Below are 11,023 nucleotides of genomic sequence, written 5' to 3' on the forward strand. Positions count from 1 at the left end.
ATGGATCCAGTACACTCTTGGGACCTTCCCCTGGGAGATGCCTTTTCCAGGGAAAGGGTGCTGCCATTTTTTAGTCTTTCTTCCAAGTTACAAGTTGCATATTCATGCTCCTCACAACTTAACAACAAGAAAATTATCCATTTTACAGATGATGAAACTGAGGCTCACAGAGGTCAACTTACATGACCCAAGTCAGAGCATTTGTGAATGGTAGTGAGGGGATCCTACTCCAAAGTGAAAAGTACTCAGGTGTCATCAAATTCAGCCTCCTGACCCCCTGTTTGGCTATGCGATAGGCAGAAAGGCAGTCTGTGGAGGTGCCCGCACTTTCAGTTTTGAGCACAATAGGTTCAGATCCCCTTCATATACCCCTCTCCTCCGGGATTTGCCTCCCCACCGGCCACAGAGCAGGGAACAAGAGCAAAGTTACAGGCACAGCTTACCCCTGCCAGACACCTGCTGAGGTGGGCTCTCAGGTCAACTCCTGCCTTCAGTCAGGGGCCAGAGCCTCCAGACAGTGCCCCAAAATTAATGGTGGCAAGGGAAGGGTGGTTGGGACTTGAGGATTGGGATTATAAGACTACCCCCTTCATGTGCTCGGTCCATGGTCCTGAGTGCCCAGAGCCCCACCTAGGCCACCTATGAGCCCAGTGTGGGGAAGAAAGAACGGCATGTCCCCAAATGCTGCATCATCCTGAGCAGCCCACAGCTCCTATCCCACTCTCAGACTGCAAGCAAGGGGACATAGTCACTACAAAATGATTTAGGAAAGACAAACTTTATTTTGATATCTCAGGAATTGGCAAGGAAATTACCACAGTGACAACAATACACTTTCATGTTTTAAATCATCTTCAGATGCATGGCCTCACTGAGACCTCATGACAACCCTGAAAGGTAGGCAGGGCAGGCAACTACACAACCACCCTACTGGGGACTTGTAGGAGGCAACCCAGCTTCCACGTGGAACTTTACACATTCCATGCAGATACCTCCTGCTTCGAGTCCAGGTTCTTCAATACCCCAGGAGGTACAGGGCTTCACCAGACACAACAGATACCTGAACTCCCTCCGCTGTAAAACACGGGATTGGGCCACTCCATCTCTAAACAAAGCACCCCATCAGAAGGATAGTTCTGGCATGGACAGAAAGAGGGGTTTTTCCCTCCTGTTGGGAAACAGGTGGAGGGAGCAGCCCTCTCTCTGACTTCCTCTCTCTGACACACCTGTTGCTTATCAGCCCTTCTGACTTCCCCAGAAAGAAGGCAGGGCTGCACCTCTTCCCTCTGCAGGAGCTGGACTCAGATCTAGTCCCAGGCAGCCACTCACACCGGGAAGCCTTCTCTCATGAGCCCTCCTCAGTCATCAGAGCAGGAGGACCCCGTGCAGGGACTACTGCCTCTATCTGCCAGCGGCACACAGGGCACTTGGCCATATCCCTGAAGACCCGCCAGGCACAGTAGCTGCAGAAGTGTGTGTGGCCACAGGGCACAAGGCAGGTGTTGGCAGCGTGACAGAAGCAGATGGCACACTCCTCTCCTGGTGTGGCTGGGAGAGAAGACAACACAGGTCAGGGCACGTAGGGGAAGGGGTGGGCAACCTACTCACAATGTGACCAGAGAATGACAGAGAAACATGCAGCTGTATTTTGAAGATTATCACCTAGTGAGATAATGCTTACAGTGTAATCAAGTAAGAGCATAGACAAGTCCCCATGTATACACATGTCTATATCAAAGACCAAAAATACTGGAAGAAATCCACCCAAGAGGTAATGGGTGATTTCTTTTTTTTTACTTTCCTCTTTAGTCTTTAATCTTTTTTTATTTTTTAGAGACAGTCTCACTCTGTCACCCAAGCTGCAGTCTCAACCAGCAGGGCTGAAGTGATCCTTCCACCTTAGCCTCCCAAGTAGCTGGAGACACAGGCATGCACGACTGCACCCAGCTAATGTTTGTACTTTTTGTAGAGACAGAGTTTTGCCATGTTGTCCAGGCTGGTCTCAAACTCCTGGGCTCAAGCCATCCTCCTGCTTCAGCCTCCCAAAGTATAGGAGCCACTGCACCCCCCCTATCCTTTCATCTTTATTTCCATCGGCAAAGCATTTACAATGAATGTGGATTACTTTTTAAAGCAAGAACAAAATAACACTGTCTGTTCTTGAATGTGCTCTTATAACTCATAGAATGGGCCAATGCTCTTGAAGGTACAGCTGCCGGGTTGCTTTTAGCTTTCCAGTAGGCAGAGCCAAATCTTTTGACCCAAAGTCTATGAGAGACTTGAATGAACAACCAGGGCATGGGGCTTCCCCACCTACTCCAGGTGCTGGATTCCTGGGGAGTCCTTGGTGCTTGGGAAGGCACTCACCTCCTGGCTCAGGCACAGTCTTGTTGCTGAGGTCCCACAGCATGGCTGTCGGGAGCTGGCTGTCTGTGGGATCTGAAGCAGAGAGAGACACTTATGTCCAGGACAGCAATCCCGGGTGCCCCATCCTGCTCCTGGTCCCACAGCAAAGTGTCCAGTCTCCCTTCTTTCCTGGGTTACAATGCTGAGCCCCATCCCCAAATTTTAAGACCCTGTCCTGGTCATCCCTTCCCTAGCTTAACCCAGCTGAGAATCTGAGAATCCGTGGGGCTGCAGATTCTTCCTCCTGAGCTACCCTTCCTCCAGGCCCTTCTTTGCCCTCCAGCTGCTGCCTGAATGGACACCCTTGGCCGAGCCACATTCCCAACCCAGATGGGCATCACCATCCCCCAAGAGCCTGGACAAACACATGTTCTGGGGACTCACTCCAGACCCAGCAAATCGGGCGCTCCAGGTGTGAGGTGCTGGCAGCTGTGGCAAATAAATGATTTTAATAAATCTGCTTGCAGGAGGGAGGGAGTGGACCACCACCCAGCCCAGGAATGCCAATATCTCTCGTTATGGTTATTATTGCCTCTCTGTGCTTCCCTGAAATCCACTTGCCTGTGGGGTGGCTAGAGGAACGGCTCTCCTTTCCCCACCCACTGACTGAGAAACTCAGCCTTCTCCCTGCAGGCACTCTCCATGCACACCTCTAGCCCCACCTGTGTGTTCCCTTTGTTTGCCACCTTTGTCTCTAGTGAACTCCTATTTAGACTGCAAAGCCCAGCCCAAATGTTTCTTTCTTTGTAAAAGGAGGTGGGCACTTTAGCAGATGTTTGGGTTAACATATGGTAGGAGTGCTGGTCCTATCTACTCATCATTCTCAGGGACAAGACTGCCCTCCCTACGACTGGGACTTGTCTATCTGATGTCTCCAGTGCCCATCTTCACAGCTAACACTGGACAGCGGCTGATGGAATAACTGAATGTGAACCTTCTTCCTGTGGCTCTAGGATGGTGTGGGGTGCCACTGGAGACCCCATCTCCCCACCTCCCCTGCAGGGTCCCCACGGTCGCCTCACCCAGCAGCTCGATGGCCTTGGTGGTCCCGTACACGTCCATCACCGCCCAGAGCGGGCCGCCCGCTGGCACACCCTCGCGCAGTAAGAGCCGGCAGCCAGCGTTGACCTTGGCGAAGAGGCGGCCGCGGCGGTCCACCCAGAAGCGGACCACGTCCCCCACAAGCGCGCAGCCCTCGGGCAGCACGGCCGCCCAAGTCGGGCTCTGCTCCTCCAGGTCGGGGCACACGAAGGGTGGCAGACTGGGCGCGGACACGAGCGCGGGGTCCAGGCGCGTGAAGCCCACGCGGAGGCCGCCGCACCAGCTGTGCTCCTCCCGCAGCACGCGCAGCGCCACGCGCTCGTCCCGGCGCACCGGCCGCTGGCTGAACACGATGCCATCATGGAATGTGGCTAGCCTGTGTGCTGTGCAGCCACGCTTGTCCAGACGCACTTGTGCACCTTTGGCCTCGGCGTGGAAGCGAAGTGCCTCTCGGGGAGCCTTGGCGTCTGTGGGTTGAGGATGGAGTGTGTCAGTGCTGACTGGGTCTAGACCCACCAGCTCTTCAGGGAGCCCCCAGTATCTCAGAGTCCCCCACACCTTGGAACCACCTTGACCTTCCCCTAGGGACAATTTCCACCTCTCTCCATTCCTGTAGGGATATTGAGGAACTGATGCCTATTTGTGATCTACTGGCAACCAATCTAGTAATGGTTATCATTGCTCAACAGAAAGAGGAGGGTTAGTCAGGCATACACATCTATATGTTTGTTATACACATTTTTGGGGTTTTTGTTTTTGTTTCAGAGGTGAGTTCTTGCTGTGTTGCCCAGGCTGCTCTTGAATTCTTGGCCTCAAGTGATCCTCCTGCCTCCACCTCCCACAGTGCTGGGATTACAGGTATGAGCCACTGCGCCCAGCCCATACATTTATTCTACATGCACTTAAAAATAATGGAAGAGGAGACAGACTGACTTGCTGACTGTGGTCCGCCCTGGGAGACCATCCGCTGTTCCCTGTCTGTCTGTCTGTCTCTCTGGTTTTCCCATGGAGAACTGCATCACTTATAAAGGCCATGGCCCCCAGTAATGGAGTCATCCTTGTCCTGGGAGAGAAAGGGGTCTGGCTGCTCCCCCCAGGATGTGGGTGCCGGCTCAAGAGTGAGTCCCAGGCTAGCTCCTCAGAATCCTGGGTGGGGTCCAGCCCCGCTCTGGCATGGGCTCTGAAACCAGGGGACTTCCCACACACAGGATTTTGCCTGGTGGTCAGATGAGGAAGGCGCCTCACTGAGCAGCCCTTCCTCTCCACTCAGCCTGCAGGAAGCTGGCAGGGCCTCCTACTCCACAACTGCCTTAGCCAGCCCTGACCCTCCCTTCCTGGCCCTGCTCTTTCTGGGCCAGGAGGGAAGGAGGCTGGCTGGCTGCTTGCTGTTGAAAATTAAAAGGTGAAATCAATTAGAACTTGAGCTAGACCCCAGCCTACAGGAGCAAAGCCACTCCCCTCCTAGATCAGGGCACACTCCCCTGGCAAGGCAGGCACTCTGACCACATACAGGTTTACACCCTCTATCGGAGCCCAGGGCCAGGTGGCTCCATCTGGTCAGGCACCAGGACATCTTTGTGGCGAGTGACTCTGTCCCTGACTTCCACAGGTCAAAGGTAAGCCTACCTGAAGTGACCTTTCCCCAGCATTAGGGACCAGCTCTCAACGTGGCCTTGGGACTCTCACAAAGCCCTGTGTATCCACATCCACCCCTCGCCCACGCCCCATCCATGCCTTCCCATGATGCACTCATCCTCCCCCGCCCCCTCCCATCCCAGCAGGCTGCCTAGCTCCAGTGCCTCAAGGCCGCACCTAGGCAAGGAGAAGTCCTGGAGCAGCACCCACGGAGAGCCGGAGCCAGGCTGGGGGCCCTGACATCAGTGAACCTGTCCTTGTACCCATGGTTGAGGCTGCTCCATGGAGGACAGTGGGGCATCAGCTGGGCCATGGCTGACACCCACATTCCAGACCTGCCCTGCTGCTGGCCCAGGCAGGCTACTGCCCTCCAGTGCACAGCCTCCTCACCCACAAGCGGCAGTGATGTGCATTTCCAGCAAGGCCAGGCGTCCTGGGACACCTGTCTAGAGTCCTATTCACTGCCTGCCTGGCCAGGCATGGGGCTGGGGTGCCAGGGAAGGCAGGGGCTCTTGGCATAACCTGCCACAATCTAGGAGGGCAGAGGCCAGCCCTTCAGCTGAGTCATGGCCCATCCCTGAGATAGGAACTGGAGAGAAGCTCCAGAGTAGGCTTGACAAGAGACCTGAGCAATGGCCCTGGACAAGGGGCCGTGCCAGAGACTGGCATCTGAGCCCTCTCCACAAACTGCCACACCCAATCCTGCTGCCATCCTGAGACACAGACGGTGGGCAAGCTGCCAGCCCCACCCCACAGCAATCATGAACAGAACTAGGGTTCATGAGTTCTCCCAGTCTCACCCAGTTCAGCCCCTACAGGAAAAGGGGCACCCATTGGGTCAGGGGAGCTGGAGCCCTGTTGTGGTCTGTACTGTGGGCCTCGATGGAACCAGCAGAGATGAGCCCATCCTGGTTGGGATGGAGTTTCCACCCCACTCTCTAGGCAGGTGCCTGGGACAGAGGCTGGCTCCATGCAGGACTGGTTCTGGGGGCAGGGAGGGGTGGAGGACAGGAGGCGATCTCACTGCTCCATCCACTTCCTGGAGAGAGGAGGGAACTGGCTAGCTGGAGGCAGTCCAGGGAGGATGGGAATTCCCCCAGAATGGCCTTGAGGGTACAAGAGGCCCTGGGAGCCCATGAGAAGCAGGCCTCGCCTTGGAGGAGAATTTGACAGTTTGCAAAGCTTCCCCACTCCCTGCCTCAGAAGCCTTCGCAGCAGCCCTGTGTGGAGCTAAGTCCTCATGTCACCAGGGCTGGTGGGTGCTGAGAGGATGGGGTGGCTGAGCAGGTCACTAGAGGCCAGAGCACCTGAGCAGCCTCCTCTGTGCTGCTCACTCAGGCTCCACCCCCTACCACCAGCAGCCCCCTTCCCCTCCACTCCACCCCCACCTGGCAGGGGAGTGAAAGGCCCCTTAGGGCACAGCCTCTTGTCTATGAAGACTCTTGGTCTGTCTATATGGTCATGTTGGCCATTCAATGTGCACCACCAAGGCTGAGTGGGGCTGAAACCCACACTCACCCTGCCAGCCCGTCAAGGGCCTGCAGGACCATGTCTACCTACTTCAGTCAGGGCTCCATGCCTGGGTCTGGAGCAGGATCCCGGTGGCCTGACAGGTGTGATGGACACCTCCACTCGGCCTGCCTCCTTCCATGAGGCCTGCAGGGGTCCTCCCACCCTTTGACCCGGGCAGCCGGGGACACCCCACTCCCCGGGTGGGAAGTGATGGAGGTGGCCATGGGCCATGTGGGGCTCTCCAAGCAGGCCTCTCCCCAGCAGCTGGGCTAGCACAGGGTTCAGATCACCCCAAGCACCCTCACGCTCAGAGGCAGTTGCTCTTTCCATGGGTTCCGTTTTCAGGCAGGACCCTGAGCTCAGAGAAGCAGAGTGCCCTGCCCATGGGGGAGCTCTCCAATTACTCCACCTGCCCTGGGGTCCCCATTGCTGAGGGGTGGCTGCCTGCCGGCAAAACAGGGCCTTTGGGATGTCTCCACTCCAGGACAGTCCAGATTCTCTAAGCTCTTGGAATTTGAGTGGGATGGGGCACCCCCTTGCTCAGTAAGAGCATTTAGGGATCTCCATCCTCACCACTCCTCCAGGCATCAAACATTTCGGAGTGCCATGCATCCCTAAGCACTTTGCAGCCTCTTTTCCGCCTCACTCTGCCTTGGGGAAAGTCCTCAGAGCTTGGGAAGGCTGTGCTAGTCATCCACGTTTTTGCAGCCAGAAAGTGGCGGATCCGCACTCCCATGCTGCCTCCTTTAAGGCCCGTCATTTCCCTGCCAAACACAGTTACTGTGATAGCATTGGTGGCTCTGGGCACAGCCAGCTGCTGGTCTGTGAGCCTGTGGTGCCCACCAGGGGACTGAGGGCCCTGAGCCCAGGCTTCCAGCTTTTTACCTGGGAGGGCAGGTCTAGAGATGCACAATTCCAATCGCTGGTGCTCAAAGACCAGGTCCTCCATCTCCCTCCTGCACATGGCCCTTCCACTAAGGGACACCTGTGGCTTCAGGTGAAGCTCACAGAGAACGTTTGTGCCTATCACTCTTTTGATTTGTACATTTGATTTGATAACGATCACTATAAGCCAGTAGGCATTGTCCCAGACTGCAGATGTGGAAACTAAAGCCCACAGCTCAACTTGGCAGAACTAGGACCCCACCAGCCCCCTAAACTTTACACTGACCACATCTCTACTTCAGCAGTGACACAGAGCGCCCTGCACTATCTGTACCCCTGGTCCAGAGACCAAGCTCTGGCCTCGCAGGAGGTCTACTTACTGGCCTCGAAGCAGAGCTGGGCACCCATCAGTCCAAGGTCCTCGAGCACAGGTCCCCAAGTCTAGAAGGAACTGTCTGGAGAAGGCCAGTGGACAGGTTTCCAAAGATTCAGCAGGTCTGCTTTTTATGGCCAGAGATCACGTTACAAGGTTGATGATTAATTCGATGGTGCTGTCATGAGTTACTATATCCAGGGGATTTCCCGATGATTTCTCCTGACTTGCAGCCAGACCTGCTATCGCTGGCCAGCCTAAGAGAAGGAAACAGGGACTGGGGACATGCCTGGGTTTTTTTTTACGGTAGCCTTCTCTCTCACTCCTGACCAATGTCAAGCTGTCTGTGCATTGTAATGGTCCAAGGATGTTAATAAATACCTAAGCCCAGTCCCGCCCCCAAAGACTCTGGTTGCACTGGCCTGGGGTGGAACCCAGGTATGTGGAGTTTACAAAGCAACCCAGATGATTCTGATGTGCAGCCAGGGTGGAGATTCACTGCTGCAGAGACCCTGGCACACAGAAGATTGAGTAATCTATGTTGCTGAAGCAACTGAATTGCATTTGCTGCATTCCAGGGCCTGCGAAGTTGTGTCCCTCCGACAGAGAGGAGGGGTAAACCAGACAGAAGAGGAGAGGAACTGATGGTCCCTCCAGCCTTACTAGAGCTGAAATTCCACTTTCCCAGAACCACTACAAAATGCAAATAGTCCCACAGACAGTCACACCCAATGTCTAGCTCCCAATGTGTTAGCACTGGAAAGAAGGCAAAGGTATTCTGGCCCCTCCGTTTTTATTTTTGTTGGGGAAACCGAGGCTCATGGAGGGAAGGTGGCTGCCCTAGTGCTTCTCACTCACATCGAAATGTGCTTTCAAATCTCCTGAGGATCATATTAAAACACATTGACTCAGAAAGCCTGGGTCCTACCTGGGATATGTGGACTCAACTTTTTTTTTTTTTTTTTTTTTTTTGAGACAGGGTCTTGCTGTCACACAGGCTAGAGTGCAGTTGTATGTCATGACTCAGTACAACCTCAAACTCCCAGGCTCAAGCAATCCTTCCACCTCAGCCTCCTGAGTAGCTGGGACCACAGGTGCACCCCAACATGCCTGCCTAATATTTTTTATTTTGTAAAGACAGGGTCTAGCTATGTGGCCCAGGCTGGTTTCAATGTCCTGGCCTCAAGCAATCCTCCCATCTCAGCATCCCCAAGTGCTGGGACTCCAGGTATGAGCCACTGCACCTGGCCAAGTAGACCCCACTTTAGGTGGCAAGCGCCTGGTGGGTTTGGAGCCTTGTGAGTGCCCTGACTCTCAACCTGTGGGCTAAGCCCTTCCCAAGAGCCCAGATCAAGGCCACAGTCAGTGACTGCTCTGGACTCGGCTAAGGGATGGCTAGTGCCATGTGTGTGCTCCATGTTAGTGTGGGCTGCCTTGGGTGTTTCCCCAGAGCGCTGGAGCAGCGCACCTTGTTGATAAACCACATTCTCTTAAGAGAGGTATGTTTGGCATCTTATCAGAGAAGTCAAGTCTGAGCCTCGGCCTGTCTAGAAAGTTACCCAGCAAGCTGTGGCCCTCAGGCCACCCAAAGCACGAAGGCTGGGGTGGCGTAATCCCATCAGGGGGACCTTGGGCCATGAGGCAGCTGGGGGGAAAGGGGGTCATTCTGAGGAGCTAAAGCCTGCCTAAGTCCTCACATCCAAGGGACAGATATGCCTGCCACACATTCCATGTTTGTTTATTGAACAAACTGCCAGGGTTCAGGACATGCCACCCCAAAATATGGCACTTTGGCACTTAAGAAAACAGCAGAAGCAGGAAAGCCTCTCTCACCTTCTCTTCGCCCAAATTCCCTGAAGTAGGCCATGAGGTCATGAGACCTATCCTTACCTCTGAGGATTCAGGGACAGAAAAGAATCTGAACAGGGCTGGTCAACTCTCCTCGGTTTATTACCCCTTCCCCATTTAGCCAATCACTTCTCCACAATGCCCACTCTTCATGAAACCAACACATAAAAATACAAATGTTCCCATTTCTTTGGGTCTTCATTTCTGAAGTTCCCGTTCCATGTAAAATTTGCACGAAATAAATTTGTGTGCTTTTCTCTTGTTGATCTGTCTTTTCTTATGGGGGTCCCAGCTATGAACCCAGCCACAGGTGAGGAAAGATTCTACTTTTCCTCCCCTGCAGAATGCTACCATTCTTTTTTTGTTGTCTCGCTTTGTCGCCCAGGCTGGAGTTGCCCAAGCTGGAGTGCAGTGGCGAGACCTCAGCTCACTGCAACCTCCTCCTCCTGTGTTCAAGAGATTCTCCTGCCTCAGTCTCCCGAGGAGCTGGGACTACAAGCAACAAGCCACCACACCCTGATAATTTTTGTATTTTTAGTAGATACACACCATGTTGGCCAGGATAATCTTGATATCTTGACCTTGTGATCCACCTGCCTCGACCTCACAAAGTGCTGGGATTACAGGCGTGAACCGCTGGGCCCGGCCCAAATGCCACCATTCTAAGTCCAGAACTTACCTGGTAGTCCTCATGGTAGCTTCTCAAAAAGGTTCTGTTTATTGTAATCATTTCCATTATATACGTGGGGAAACTGAGGCACACGATAGTTAAGTGGCTTGGTCAGCTCACTAGGCAGGACATGACAAGCCCGGACTTGGCCCAGGCATTGTGGATGGTGACCGTGTGCCTTGCCTGCTTCCAAGGCCCTCGCCACAGTAACTCGGTCCCTTAGGAGCAGCCCCCCATTAGGAATGCCTCCCCCACTGGACTGCGCGGGCGCAGAGCAGGAGCTTTGTAGATAGGCCTAACTGCCTGCTGAGTGCGAGGTGGAGGCTGCCTATCCTACCCTACCCTACCCTACCACCCCTCCCCCCACCACCGTCTCCCCCCTACTACCCCCTCCCCTTGCCACCCCCTCCCCCCTTCCCTGTGTGGCCCCTTGGCGGCCTGGCCAACCACCCAGAGCTCCCGCAGCACCTACTGGGTGTTCTGGGCCCCTACCACCCCCTCCCCCAGCCACCACCCTCTCCTCCCCTACTACTCCTTTACCCCCCTTCCCCTCCGCTCTCCTCCCTTCCCTTACCCTCCAGTGCCGCCAGCCCTGGCGGCTGGCAGCTGCAAACCATTGCTCGGAGAGGGGCGGGCCTGGGCCCTGGAGCGCG

The 11,023-nt window shown here is 54.8% G+C and overlaps 1 protein-coding gene across 2 annotated transcripts; it reads right to left on the reverse strand.

Annotated features, from left to right (window-relative positions):
- Positions 1 to 762: 762 nt before the first annotated feature.
- NEURL3 (neuralized E3 ubiquitin protein ligase 3) lies at positions 763 to 7,960 on the reverse strand. Of its 2 annotated transcripts, XM_054244505.2 has the most exons (5): positions 7,860 to 7,960; positions 3,429 to 3,914; positions 2,791 to 2,835; positions 2,368 to 2,439; positions 763 to 1,548 (listed from the first exon to the last, which is right to left on the reverse strand). In XM_054244505.2, exons 1-5 carry the CDS (start codon positions 7,885 to 7,887, stop codon positions 1,346 to 1,348), a joined length of 834 nt encoding a protein of 277 aa, XP_054100480.1. In that variant the 5' UTR covers positions 7,888 to 7,960; the 3' UTR covers positions 763 to 1,345. The 2 variants fall into 2 exon arrangements, with proteins under 2 accessions (XP_054100480.1, XP_002757428.1); XM_002757382.7 differs by lacking the exon at positions 2,791 to 2,835.
- Positions 7,961 to 11,023: the final 3,063 nt, after the last annotated feature.

Source organism: Callithrix jacchus, chromosome 14 (assembly GCF_049354715.1).
Source record: "Callithrix jacchus isolate 240 chromosome 14, calJac240_pri, whole genome shotgun sequence".
Lineage (NCBI taxonomy): Eukaryota > Metazoa > Chordata > Mammalia > Primates > Cebidae > Callithrix > Callithrix jacchus.